Here is a 14,673-nt window from a genome sequence, read left to right as displayed (position 1 = left end):
GTACTGGAAAAATAACATGACCGTTTTTCACATTTATGACTGTTGCAGCATCCCTAAATTCAGACGCTTGGCAATTGGCATGTACTTATGACGGTTGCAGTGTCTCAGGTCACGTGATCCTGTTTTGCGACCGTTTGACAAGCAAAGTCAATGGGGAATCCAGATTCTCTTAACTGTGTTACTCACTTAGCCACTGCAGTGATTCACTTCACAACTGTGGCAAGAAAGGTCGTAAAATGGGACAAAAACTTAGTTAATAATAACAGAGTAATAACAGAGCTGAATTGGACCTTGGAGGTCATCTTGTTCAACCTCCTGCTCAGGCAGGAAACCCTATACCATTTCGGACAGATGGCTGTCCAGTCTCTTCTTAAAAACTTCCAGTGTTGGAGCATTCACCGCTTCTGGAGGCAGGTTGTTCCACTGGTTAATTGTTCTCACTGTCAGGAAGTTTCTCCTTAGTTCTAAGTTGCTTCTCTCCTTAATTCGTTTCCATCTGTTGCTTCTTGTCCTGCCTTCAGGTGCTTTGGAGAATAAATTGATCCCCCCTGTTCTTTGTGGCAGCCCCTGAGATATTGGAAGACTGCTATCATGTCACTCTTTGTCCTTCTCTCCATTAGGCTAGACCAGGGGTCTCCAAACTTGGCAACTTTAAGGCTTGTGGACTTCAACTCCCAGAATTCCTCAGCCCTGGTTGGAGACCCCTGGAATAGACCTTCTCAGCTCCTGCTGTGACCATCTTCCTGTCTCTGCAGCCTCTTAGAAACCCGAGTCCAGCAGATGGAAACGAAGCACTTGAAGGAACTGGAGGACATTCGGACCGAGAAGGACCATCTCCAGCAGCTGGTGAGTCACCAGAGCAACACCATCGAAGGTCTGGAGAAGTCCCTCCACGTGGCCAGCAGCAATGCCAGCCTCCTTCAGCAACAGCAGCTGCAGCTCCTGGAATCGGTCCAGAATTTGGTCTCCCTCGTCTCCCAAGGAAAAGGTATTTTATTTTATTTTATTTTATATTTTATTTTAATTTTATTTTAATTTTATTTTATTTTATTTTATTTATTTATTTTATTTTATTTTATTTTATTTTATTTTATTTTATTTTATTTTATTTTATTTTATTTTATTTTATTATTTTATTTTATTTTATGTTATGTTATTATTTTATTTTATTATTTTATTATTTTATTTTATTTTATTTTATTATTTTATTTTATTTATTTTATTATTTTATTTTATTTTATTTTAATTTAATTTTATTTTATTTTATTTTGTTTATTATTTTATTTTACTTTATTTTATGTTATATTGTTATTTTATTTTACTTTATTTTATTTTGTTATTTTATGTTTTGTTATTTTATGTTTTGTTATTTTATTATTTTATTTTATTTTATTTTATTTTATTATTTTATTTTATTTTATTTTATTATTTTATTTATTTTATTTTAGTTTTTGTTATTTTATTTTATTATTTTACTTTATTTTATGTTATGTTATTTTATTATTTTCTTTTATTTTACTTTATTGTATGTTATGTTTTTATTTTATTTTACTTTGTTTTATTTTGTTATTTTACGTTATGTTATTTTATTATTTTATTTTTATTATTTTTTTGTTTTATTATATTTTATTTTATTTTTTGTTATTTTATTTTGTTATTATTTTATTTATTTTATTTTACTTTATTTTATTTTGTTATTTTATGTTATGTTGTTATTTTGTTATTTTATTTTACTTTATTTTTTTGTTATTTTACTATATTTTATTTTATTTTATTATTTTTTATTTTATTTTATTTGTATTTTATTTATTTTATTTTATTACTTTATTTTATTTTATTTTATTTTATTACTTTATTTTATTTTATTTTATTACTTTATTTTATTTTACTATATTTTATTATTTATTTTATTTCATTTAATTGATAATACCACCTCGAAATAGTTTCAAAACCTCCCCCACCCCGTCTTATCTTTTTGTTTAAATAAAACGGCTGCTCCCCTTCTTTGATCCCAAAGTCTGCAGAGAGCTTGTTTTTCCCCCAACAGTTCTTTTGAAAAAAGAAGACCGGCTGTTCCAGGACTGCACGGACGTCCTTCAGTCCGGATTCAACCTCAGTGGCGTTTACACCCTCCAGATTAACAATCTGACTGAACCCAAAAAGGTCTGTTGACTGAAAGATTAGATGAGTCCAGTCAGTCAGTCGATCGGTTGGATGGATGGATGGATAGATGGAGGGAGGGAGGGACGGACGGACGGACGGACGGGTGGGTAGATAGATGGGTGGATGGGTGGATGGGTGGGTGGGTGGGTGGGTGGAGAGATAGATGGATGGATGGAGGGAGGGAGGGAGGGAGGGAGAGAGGGACGGAGGGACGGAGGGACTGAGGGACGGAGGGACGGACGGACAGATGGATGGACAGGTGGGTAGATAGATGGGTGGATGGGTGGATGGATGGATGGAAGGAGGGGTAGGTGGGTGGGTGAATAGGTGACGCTGAGGACACAGGTCAACCTCCAGGTGGCCTCAAGGACTCTCTAAAACAGGGATGTCAAACTCAATTTCATTGAGGGCCGCATCAGCATTGCGGTTGCCCTCGGTGTGTGTGGCCAGGGTGTGTGTGGCCTACTGGGTGGGTGTGGATGGAGTGGGTGTGGCCTATTGGGTGGGCATGGCCAGCTCTACATTGTTCACGTCAAGGGTGCCTGTGGGGGCCTGGGCAGGAGTGGGACAGATCTGAGGGTCTCTGGCAGAAAGGGGTGGGACCAGGGCAAGCGCCAAGGCATGGTCCATTTCTTCATACCTCACAAAGGGTGACACCCCCCCCGGGGCCGACGGGGCAGGGGCTGGTTCCTCGCTGTTTCCAGACAGTCTTGTGGAGCTAAGACTGAATGCGTTTCAGCATAGATGGCCACCACAAAATTGTACATTGGCTCCCGGCCGGCCTGGGCCAGGCCCAAGGCAGCGGGGGCCGTTCCCTCACTGTTTCCAGGATGGCTTCACGGGCCACATGAAACCACGTCGCGGGCTGCATCCGGCCCCCGGGCCTTGTGTTTCACATGTCTGCTCTAAAAGGAGGCAAAGGACCAGCCGTCTACAAGGAGTATAAATCCTTCCCTTGCCCACCATTCAGTCAGAACCGGAAGAAGCATCTGGGATGAGAAGCAAAACGTCTTCAAAGGAAAAACAAGAAAGTCCAGTTGCTTTGTGAAAAAAAGCACCGTTGGGACAGCCCTGACCTGGGTGACCGAGAATCTAGACATGTATTGTTCTTTCTTTCCACCTTTCCAGGCCTTTTGTGACATGGACACTGACGGAGGAGGCTGGACCGTGATTCAACGCCGGGTCAACGGCAGCGTCAGCTTCCAAAAAAGCTGGAAAGAGTACAAACAGGTGGGCTGCGGGTGGTGCTTTCCAGTTAACCACGGTGATGTCCAGAGGGGTCCAAAGGTCTTGGAAGAAAGGCGCTCATTGAAGGCCACGGGTCAGGGAAAGTTGCTTAAAGTGAAGGATCCAGGTGTCCCCCTGGACCATCACTTCAATACGAGCCGGCCCTGTGCTGCAGGTGCCAAAAGAAAAAAAAGCCAATGGGCTGCATCAACAGAGGGACGGCATCTGTTATCGGGCTGAGGGGAAACCTCAGAGTATCACCAATACTTGAGGGTCTGTCACAGGGAAGAAGGGATTGGTTTAAGTTCCAAAGCACCAGAGGGCAAGACAAGCATCGCTGGGGGCTTTTAAGAAAAGACTTCCTTCCTTCCTTCCTTCCTTCCTTCCTTCCTTCCTTCCTTCCTTCCTTCCTTCCTTCCTTCTTCTCTCCTGCCTGTCTGCATTCCCTCCCTTCCTCCCTTCCTCCCTCCCTCCCTTCCTTTTTCCTCTCCCTCCCTCTCTCCTCTTCCTTCCTCACTTCCTTCCTCCCCGTCTTTCCTCTCTCTCTCTCCCCTCCTNTGAGGACACAGGTAAACCTCCAAGTGGCTTCAAGGACTCTCTAAAACAGGGGTGTCAAACTCAATTTCATTGAGGGCCGCATCAGCATTGCAGTTGTCCTCGGGGGGTGCGGATAGGTGTGGCCAGGTTGGGCGTGGCCTACTGGGTGGGCATGGCTGGAGTGGGTGTGGCCTACTGGGTGGGCGTGGCCAGCTCTACATCGTTCGCGTCAAGGGTGCCTGTGGGGGCCTGGGCAGGAGTGGGACAGATCTGAGGGTCTCTGGCAGAAGGGGGTGGGACCGGGGCAAGCGCCAAGGCATGGTTCATTTCTTCATTCCTCACAAAGGGGGACACCTCCCCAGCATGCACCCAGGGGCCGGGGCCGACGCGGCAGGGTCTGGTTCCTCGTTGTTTCCAGACGGCCTTGTGGAGCTAAGACTGAATGCGTTTCAGCATAGATGGCCACCACAAAATTGTACATTGGCTCCCGGCCGGCCTGGGCCAGGGCCAAGGCAGAGGGGGCCGTTCCCTCACTGTTTCCAGGATGGCTTCGCGGGTCACATGAGACCACTTCACGGGCCGCATCCGGCCCCCAGGCCTTGTGTTTCACATGTCTGCTCTAAAAGGAGGCAAATGGCCAGCTGTCTGCAAGGAGTATAAATCCTTCCCTTCCCCACCATTCAGTCAGAACTGGAAGAAGCTTCTGGGATGAGAAGCAAAACGTCTTCAAAGGAAAAACAAGAAGGTCCAGTTGCTTCGTGAAAAAAGCACCGTTGGGACAGCCCTGACCTGGGTGACCGAGAATCTAGACATTTATTGTTCTTTCTTTCCACCTTTCCAGGCCTTCTGCGACATGGAAACCGACGGAGGAGGCTGGACCGTGATTCAACGCCGGGTCAACGGCAGCGTCAGCTTCCAAAAAAGCTGGAAAGAGTATAAACAGGTGGGCTGCAGGTGGTGCTTTCCAGTTAACCACGGTGATGTCCAGAGGGGTCCAAAGGTCTTGGAAGAAAGGCGCTCATTGAAGGCCAAGGGTCAGGGAAAGTTGCTTAAAGTGAAGGATCCAGGTGTCCCCCTGGACCATCACTTCAATACGAGCTGGCCCTGTGCTGCAGGTGCCAAAAGAAAAAAAAGCCAATGGGCTGCATCAACAGAGGGACGGCATCCGTTATCGGGCTGAGGGGAAACCTCAGAGTATCACCAATACTTGAGGGTCTGTCAACAGGGAAGAAGGGATTGGTTTAAGTTCCAAAGCACCAGAGGGCAAGACAAGCATCGCTGGGGGCTTTTAAGAAAAGACTTCCTTCCTTCCTTCCTTCCTTCCTTCCTTCCTTCCTTCCTTCCTTCCTTCCTTCCTTCCTTCCTTCCTTCCTTCCTTCCTTCTTCTCTCCTGCCTGTCTGCATTCCCTCCCTTCCTCCCTTCCTCCCTCCCTCCCTTCCTTTTTCCTCTCCCTCCCTCTCTCCTCTTCCTTCCTCACTTCCTTCCTCCCCGTCTTTCCTCTCTCTCTCTCCCCTCCTTCCTTCCTTTCTCCTCCCTCCCTCCTTCTCTCCCTCCCTCCCTCCTTCCCTTCCTGTCCCCGTCCCTTCCTTCCTCTCTCTTCCTTCCTTCTTTCCTCACTCCTTCTCTCTCCTTTCCTCCCTCCCTTCCTTCCTTTCCCCTTTCCTCCCTCCCTCTCTCCCTTTCCTTCCTTCCTTCCTCCTATCCCCTCTTCCTCCCTCCCTCCCTCCCTCCCCCCTTTTTTCTCTCCCTCCCTCTCTCCCCTCCTTTCTTCCTCCTCCCTCCTTCTCTCCCTCCTTCTCTTCCTCAGGCCCCTTCCCTCCCTCCCTCCCTCTCTCTCCTTCCTTCCTTCCTTCCTCCCTTTCCCCTTCTTTCCTCCCTCCCTCTCTCTCCTTCCTTCCTTCCTCCCTTTCCCCTTCTTTCCTCCCTCCCTCTCTCCCCTTCCTTCCTTCCTTCCTTCCTTCCTTCCCCCTCTCCCCTCTCCCTTCTCTCCCTCCTTCCCTCCTGCCTCCCATTGACTGTCTCTGTCCCTCTCTCTCCCAGGGCTTCGGGGCTGCAGCTGGAGAATACTGGCTGGGCAATGAGGCCGTCCATCTCTTCACCAACCAAGCTGCCTACGCTCTACGGGTGGAGCTTCTGGACTGGGAAGGCAACCGCGCTTATGCCCAGTATGACAAATTCCGGGTTGCGAGCGAGCGCCAGCGCTATAGGTGAGATACGTGTGTGTGTGTGTGTAGGTAGGTAGGTAGGTAGGTAGGTAGGTAGATAGATAGATAGATAGATAGATAGATAGATAGATAGATAGATAGATAGATGATAGATAGATAGATAGATAGATAGATAGATAGATAGATAGATAGATAGATAGATAGATAGGTATAGGTATAGGTATAGGTATAGGTATAGGTATAGGTATAGAAATAGAATAGAAATAGAAATAGAAATAGAAATAGAAATAGAAATAATAGAAATAGAAATAGATAGATAGATTATAGATAGATAGATTATAGATAGATAGACAGACAGACAGACACAATGAAAGATAGACTGACTGACTGACTGACAGACAGACAGACAGACAGACAGATGTATAGGTATAGATATAGATATAGATATGGATATAGATATAGATATAGATAGATGATATATAGATAGACAGACAGAATGAAAGATTGACTGACTGACAGACAGACAGATAGATAGATAGACAGAATGAAAGATTGACTGACTGACTGAATGAGAGAGAGAGAGAGAGAGAGAGGTATAGGTATAGATATAGATAGATGATAGATAGATAGACAGACAGAATGAAAGATAGATTGACTGACTGACTGACAGACAGATAGACAGACAGAATGAAAGATAGAGACATAAATATTAAATCACTGTCCATCTTGAACACATAGCGGAAGGAGGAAGCTTTAGAATTCACAAGGTTGATACTGTCTGGCACAAAACTGTGACTGGATCTGGATGTTCTGCTTCGGGTACCACAAAGCCCCCCCCCCCTTCCCAGAAGGTAACAAAAAAAACAGGTCGTGGAGAGGATGTGCGGCGTCCCAGACAATCCCGGGGACCCTGCTCGGGCAACGCTTCCGTGCCATGTCGCAATCTTTGTCTGCTTCTGCCGAAGTCTTCTAGTCCAAACCAGGAGAGGCTTCACCTCTGCTCCTCTGGGCTCTGCTCCTTTTGTTCCAGGCTGGCGCTCAGAGGCTACAAGGGCTCGGCCGGCCTCCAAAGCGCCCTGCCTCTCCAGGGAACCTCCTTCAGCACTTGGGACTCCGACAACGACAACTGCCTGTGCAAATGCGCCCAAATGCTCTCTGGCGGTGAGTGTGCTCTGACAAGGGGGAGGGAGGGAGGGAGGGAGGGAGGGAGGGAGGGAGGAAGGAAGGAAGGAAGGAAGGAAGGAAGGAAGGAAGGAAGGAAGGAAGGAAGGAAGGAAGGAAGGAAGGGAAACTGATCCAAGAGGGAAGCAACCTGGAATTAAGGAGAAACTTCCTGACAGTGAGGACAGTTAACCAGTGGAACAGTTGGCCACTAGAAATCATGGGTGCTCCATCACTGGAGGTTTTTAAGAAGAGGCTGGACAGTCACCTGTCTGAGATGGTATAGGTTCTCCTGCTTGAGCAGGGGGTTGTACTAGAAGACCTCCAAGGTCCATTCTATTCTATTCTATTCTATTCTATTCTATTCTATTCTATTCTATTCTATTCTATTCTATTCTATTCTATTCTATTCTATTATTATTTTCTATTCTATTCTATTCTATTCTCTTCTATTCTCTTCTCTTCTATTCTATTCTATTCTATTCTATTATTCTATTCTATTCTATTCTATTCTATTCTATTCTATTCTATTCTATTATTATTTTCTATTCTATTCTATTCTATTCTATTCTATTCTATTCTCTTCTATTCTCTTCTATTCTATTCTATTCTCTTCTATTCTATTCTCTTCTATTCTATTCTATTCTATTCTATTCTATTCTATTATTATTTTCTATTCTATTCTATTCTATTCTATTCTCTTCTCTTCTCTTCTATTCTATTCTCTTCTATTCTATTCTATTCTATTCTCTTCTCTTCTATTCTCTTCTATTCTATTCTATTCTATTCTATTCTATTATTATTTTCTATTCTATTCTATTCTATTCTATTCTATTCTCTTCTCTTCTATTCTCTTCTATTCTATTCTATTCTATTCTATTCTATTATTCTATTCTATTCTATTCTATTCTATTCTATTCTATTCTATTCTATTCTATTCTATTCTATTCTATTCCTAATTCTATTATTATTTTCTATTCTATTCTATTCTATTCTATTCTATTCTCTTCTATTCTATTCTATTCTATTATTCTATTCTATTCTATTCTATTCTATTCTATTCTATTCTATTCTATTCTATTCCTAATTCTATTCCCGGAGAGGAAGTATTATGGGATGCAGGAGGAGCAGGGGGCTTTGAAACGGACAGGCTGCAGTTCAGAGGTGTTCGGAAAATCCTGCAGGGTCATCACGCATTGTCCTCAACTTACAGCCATTCGTTTAGGGACGGTTCGAACTTACGACAGCTCTGTCCGTGGAGGTTCTCAGCCACCCAGGTCAGGGCTGTCCCAAAGGTGCTTTTTGTCAGGAGGCAACTGGACTTTCTTAGTTTTCTTTGAAGATGTTTCGCTTCTCATCCAAGAAGCTTCTTCAGCTCTGACCGGATGGTGGGGAATGGAAGGATTTATACTCCTTGCAGACAGCTGGTCATTTGCATCCTTTTAGGGAGTCGTTGAGGCCACTTGGAGGTGGGGGGACCCAGGGGAGAAAACATCCAGCAGCCAAGAAGGCTCCATACCCATTTGCACCATTCAGGTGACCCCGAGAATGCAATAGAATAGAATAGAATAGAATAGAATAGAATAGAATAGAATAGAATAGAATAGAATAGAATAAACAGATTATAGAATGCAATAGAATAGAATAGAATAGAATAGAATAGAATAGAATAGAATAGAATAGAATAGAATAGAATAAACAGATTATAGAATGAAATAGAATAGAATAGAACCGAATAGAATAAATAGAATAGAATAGAATAGAATAGAATGGAATGGAATGGAATGGGCCCTCAGAGGTCTTCTAGACCAGCCCCCTGCTCAAGCAGGAAAACCTACACCATCTCAGACAGGTGATTGTCCAATCTGTTCTTAAAAACCTCCATTGATGGAGCACCCATGATTTCTGGTGGCAAGCTGTTCCACTGGTTGATTGTCCTCACTGTCAGGAAGTCTCTCCTTAATTCCAGGTTGCTTCTCTCTTTGGTCAGTTTCCCACCATTGTTTCTCGTCCTGCCTTCAGGAGCTTTGGAGAATAATTTGACCCCCTCTTCTTTGTGGCAGCCCCTCAAATACTGGAGTACTGCTATCATGTCTCCCCTGTTTCTTCTTTTCTTTAGTCACTAGCCAAACCCAAGTCCTGCAGCCGTTCTTCGTATGTTTTGGTCTCCAGGCCTTGGATCATCTTAGTTGCTCTTCTCTGAACTTTTTCCAAAGTCTCAACATCTTTTTTGTGGTATGGTGACCGAAATTGGCTGCAGTATTCCAGGTGTGGCCTTATTAGGGTTTTATCCAATTCCAGCAACCGTTCTTTATATGTTTTAGCCTCCAGTCCCCTGATCATCTTTGTTGCTCTTCTCTGCACTCTTCCCAGAGTCTCAACCTCTTTTTTACATCGTGGCGACTAAAACTGGCTGCAGGATTCCAAGTGTGGCCTCAGTAATGCAACACAAAGCAGAATTATTATCACTTCTTGTCGTGTTTACAAACCAGTTCTATAACTACCCGATGGTTAATTTGAAGATGTAAATCATTGTTAGGTATGATCCAGGGACTGACCTTTCCACATCCTTCCATCAACAGGCTGGTGGTTTGATGCCTGCGGCCAATCCAACCTCAACGGTATTTATTATCCGGCTCGGCACAACATCCGGAAACTGAACGGCGTCCGCTGGCATTACTTCCAGGGACCAGGATACTCATTAAAAGCCACACGGATGATGATCAGACCTTCCAGCGGCCGTGAAGGGGCATAACAAGCACTGAGCAGGATGCGGTCCCTCTGAGTCGGATTGCTCCATAACAGAATAACAGAGTTATTGGAGGTCTTCTAGTCCAGCCCCCTGCTCAGGCAGGAGACTCTACACAATTCTGGACAAACGGCTGTCCAATCTCTTCTTTAAAACCTGCAGTGATGGAACACCCACAGCTTCTGGAGGCAGGTAGTTCCACTGATTAATTGTTCTCATTGTCAGGACATTTCTCCTTAGTTCAAGGTTGCTTCTCTCCTGGATAAGAACAGGACAGAAAGACAGAGTTGGAAGGGAGCTTGGAGGTCTTCTAGTCCAACCCCCTGCTCAAGCAGGAGATCCTATACCATTTCTGGACAAATGGCTGTCCAATCCCCTTTTAAACACTTAGAACATAGAATAACAGAATTGGGACCTTGGAGGTCTTCTAGTCCAACCCCCTGCTCAAGCAGGAGACCCTATACCATTTCTGACAAATGGCTGTCCAACCCCTTTTTAAACACTTAGAACCTAGAATAACAGAGTTGGGACCTTGGAGATCTTCTAGTCCAGCCCCCTGCTTGGACTAGACCCTGTACTATTTCAGACAGTCTCTTTTTAAAAGCCTCCAGCAACGGAGCATCCATAACTTGACTTACAACGGTTCAAAGTTACAATGGCACTGAAAAAAATGTCCGTTCTCCACCCCCACCACCCCCACAACATCCCCACGGCCACGCAATCAAAATTCAGTCACTTGGCAACTGGCTCCTACTTACGACGGTTATGTGGTCCCCTTTTGAGACCTTCAGACAAGCTTCCAGTGATGGAGCACCTACAACGTCTGGTGGCAAGCGGTTCCACTGATTCACGGTTCTCACTGTCAGGGAATTTCTCCTTAGTTCTAGGACGGACCTGTCATGGTTCCGACAGATGAAACCCTTCAAAAGAACTTCGAGGCATTGTTTACCTTAAAGAATCTTTATTTGGGTAGCATAGCATCGGCTCGTACTCAGGCCAAGCCAAAATCTGAATTTCCCTCCCCTAAGCACATAGTATCAAAGCACAATTCCCTCCTCCAATTAACAGTCATAAATCAAATTCTCCAATTAGCTTGAAATGCAGGCTTCCCCTCCAGTTCTCCAGCCCGCCATTTCTTATCATCTCTTATTTCAAAAAATCTTGGTTCTCACACTATTACAATATTGTTATGTCTAACTAACTCCCATGCACATTCCTCCTCCTCCCCCCCCACTATCATCTAATTCTAACTCTAATTCTAAGAGTAAAACATAAGAAGGAAAAGGGCTGCATCTCCATACGTTGTCAAAGCAAGAACATCCGATGTTAGCAGCGTTGGCAGGACCTCTCTTCAATTCGTCGGATGCATGGGAAGATAGCAACGGACTTCAGGCCCCATGATGCTCACCGCCCTGCCAGATGGCAAGAAGAAAATTACATTTCAGATCAGCAAAGAGGCTTGTGGACACCTTCTGGGTCCCCCCAAGGAAGAGAAGATACACGTCTAATCTTTCAAATTGATCAGAAGTGACTTGTGTAATTTTAGACAGTTGCAAAGTTGGCCTGTAAAAAACACAACAGGTTAAAAAAAAAATCGAATAAGTCACACCTGTTTCTAAAACAGCTGGCCAGGATGGAGAATGCACAAATATATTGTTATCCTCCATGTGTAAAATTAGGCCTTTTATAGAATGCCCAGGAAATCTATAGAACGCCAAAAATGGGATGTCCAAGTATGAAACATTTAATATTTCACACATTTACTAGGCCTACCATGTAATGTAATGTCAAAAGGCAAACAGGCCAGGTATAAAATACTCCTGCTAAAATGCCAGTCTAGCATTCCTTGTGGCAATATTAGTCTTTTTCTGTTGGGTTTTTTTTTCCAGTAAGAAAGTCCTGTGTTTTATTTTGCATTTCTTTTTTCATTTTCATATACAGCTTTTCAAAAAAAAAAAAAGAGTTAGGGTTAGGATTAGGATTAGGGTAATCCTAGTCCTAATTCTAATCCTAACTCTAACCCTAACCTTAACCCTAGCCCTTTCTAACCCTAACCCTAACCCTTAACATTAGTCCCTAAACCTAACCCTATCCCTAGCTTTAACCCTAATCCTAACCCTAATTTTAACCCTAACACTAGCCCTAACCCTAACCCTTAACTTTTAACCCTTAATCCTTAACTCTAACCCTAACCCTTTTTAACCCTAACCCTAACCCTTAACATTAATCCCTAATCGTAATCATATCCCTAACCTTAACCCTAACCCTAATTTTAACCCTAACCCTTAACCCTAACCCTTAACATTAATCCCTAACTCTAATCATAATCATATCCCTAACCTTAACCCTAACCCTGATTTTAACCTTAACCCTAACCCTAACTCTATCTCTATCTCTAACCCTAATCCTTAACCCTAACCCTTAACATTAATCCCTAATCATAATCATATTCCTAACCTTAACCCTAACCCTAATCCTAACCCTAAACATAACCCTAACCCTAATCCTTATCCCTAACCCTTAACATTAATCCTTAACCCTAATCATAATCATATCCCTAACCTTAACCCTAACCCTAATTTTAACCATAACCCTTAACCCTAACCTTTAACATTAATCCCTAATTGTAATCATAATCATATCCCTAACCTTAACCCTAACCCTAATTTTATCCCTTACCCTAACCCTAACCCTAACCTTAACCCTAACCCTTAACATTAATCCCTAATCATAATCATATCCCTAACCTTAACCCTAACCCTAATCATAACCCTAACCTTAAACGTAACCCTAACCCTAATCCTTAACCATAACCCTTAACATTAATCCTTAACCCTAATCATAATCATATCCCTAACTTTAACTCTAACCCTGATTTTAACCCTAACCCTAACCTTAACCCTAACCCTAACCCTATTTCTCTCTAACCCTAACCCTTAACCCTAACCCCTAACTTTAACTCTAACCCTGATTTTAACCCTAACCCTAACCTTAACCCTAACCCTATTTCTCTCTAACCTTAACCCTTAACCCTAACCCTTAACATTAATCCCTAATCATAATCATATCCCTAACCCTAACCCTAAATGTAACTCTAACCCTAATCCTTAACCCTAACCCTTAACATTAATCCTTAACCCTAATCATAATCATATCCCTAACCTTAACCCTAACCCTAATTTTAACCCTAACTCTTAACATTAATCCCTAACTCTAATCATAATCATAATCATATCCCTAACCCTAACCCTAACCCTAATTTTATCCCTTACCCTAACCCTAACCCTAACCTTAACCCTAACTCTATCTCTATCTCTAACCATAACCCTTAACCCTAACCCTTAACATTAATCCCTAACTCTAATCATAATCATATCCCTAACCTTAACCCTAACCCTAATTTTAACCCTAACCCTAAGCCTTTCTAACTCTTAAGCCTAAGCCTTCTTAACTTTTAACCCGAAACCTTAATTTTTAACCTGAACCCTTAACCCAAGCCCCTTTCCACGCCTCTCTTTTCATACCTTGCCTAAGCAGTTCTTGTCATTCTGCACAACGCCTGGGCAAGTATTAGATGCAATGCCTTGGGAAAGTATACAGTGTATTAAAATAATACAGACATTTTCTTCTTTCCCTGAAAAGCTCGTGCGTCCCATAGATTTTCCTAAGCATCCTATACACAATGCCAGCTTCTCACATATTGCCCGTGTCCTATATATTCGGAAACAGCCCAGCTGGGCTTAGTTCACACACACACAGTAACAACTGGGGTTTTTTGTGCTTTGAGCTTATCTCGACCTAAGCCTAAGATTGAAAAATCAGGCTTGTCAGATGTTATATTTTTTTTCTATCCTGCTCTAGAGAGTTGGTCTGAAGGCCACCTGAAGAGATTAGAGAAGCATTTGAAATGTGGATTTACAGGCGGCTGTTACGTATAAGCTGGGTTGACAAGATCGGAAATGAGGAGGGGATAAGCCGCCTGGGAAAGCCAAGGGAAATCATCAAAAGAATTAAAAAACAAAAGTTAGAATATTTTGGACATGTGATGCGACACCCAGGAAAATACGCCATACTCCATTTAATCCTCCAGGGAAAGATTGAAGGCAAATGAGGTCCAGGCAGAAGAAGAACATTGTGGCTTCAAAATCTAAGAGACTAGTTTGGACAAAACTCGGCCACACTTTTTTGTGCGGCTGCTAATAAAAACAGGATTGCCAACATGATCGCCAATGTCCGATAATGGATATGGCAGAAGAAGAAGAAGCAGGAGGAGGAGGAGGAGGAGGAGGAGGAGAAGGAGAAGGAGAAGGAGAAGGAGAAGGAGGAGAAGGAGAAGGAGAAGAAGAAGAAGAAGAAGAAGAAGAAGAAGAAGAAGAAGAAGAAGAAGAAGAAGAAGAAGAAGAAGAAGAAGAAGAAGAAGAAGAAGAAGAAGAAGAAGAAGAAGAAGAAGAAGAAGAAGAATGGTTCGAGCGCCCTCTGGTGTCTGAAAGTGGTTTCTCTGTTTGCAAAGCATACTACAGTAGCAGCCAAAATTGTGGGAACCTTTTGGGAAAAGTGTCCAGTAGAAATGCCACCTTTGGTTAAGTTTCCACCCATTTTTCTTCTAATTTCTTTATCACTGTAGCCTTGTTCACTTCACAATACTATTTTACATCGCTTTCTGGGTGACC

General features: G+C 43.1%; 1 protein-coding gene across 1 annotated transcript in view; it reads left to right on the top strand.

The window, feature by feature from the left end:
- LOC107287648 (angiopoietin-4-like) overlaps positions 1-10,009 on the top strand; it is a 27,354-nt gene extending 17,345 nt beyond the window's left edge. Inside the window, exons 4-9 of the mRNA XM_015816176.1 lie at positions 756-988; positions 2,048-2,163; positions 4,769-4,870; positions 5,969-6,135; positions 7,124-7,254; positions 9,837-10,009. Of these exons, the coding sequence (XP_015671662.1) occupies positions 756-988; positions 2,048-2,163; positions 4,769-4,870; positions 5,969-6,135; positions 7,124-7,254; positions 9,837-10,009 (922 nt within the window). The remainder of the gene's footprint in view (positions 1-755; positions 989-2,047; positions 2,164-4,768; positions 4,871-5,968; positions 6,136-7,123; positions 7,255-9,836) is intronic.
- Positions 10,010-14,673: the final 4,664 nt, after the last annotated feature.

The sequence above is a fragment of the Protobothrops mucrosquamatus genome, unplaced genomic scaffold, assembly GCF_001527695.2.
Source record: "Protobothrops mucrosquamatus isolate PMUCROS unplaced genomic scaffold, P.Mucros_1.0 scaffold_110, whole genome shotgun sequence".
NCBI classification, from domain to species: Eukaryota; Metazoa; Chordata; class Lepidosauria; order Squamata; family Viperidae; genus Protobothrops; species Protobothrops mucrosquamatus.
The sequence above is the reverse complement of the archived record's forward strand: the minus strand, read 5'-3'. Positions and strand labels throughout refer to the sequence as shown.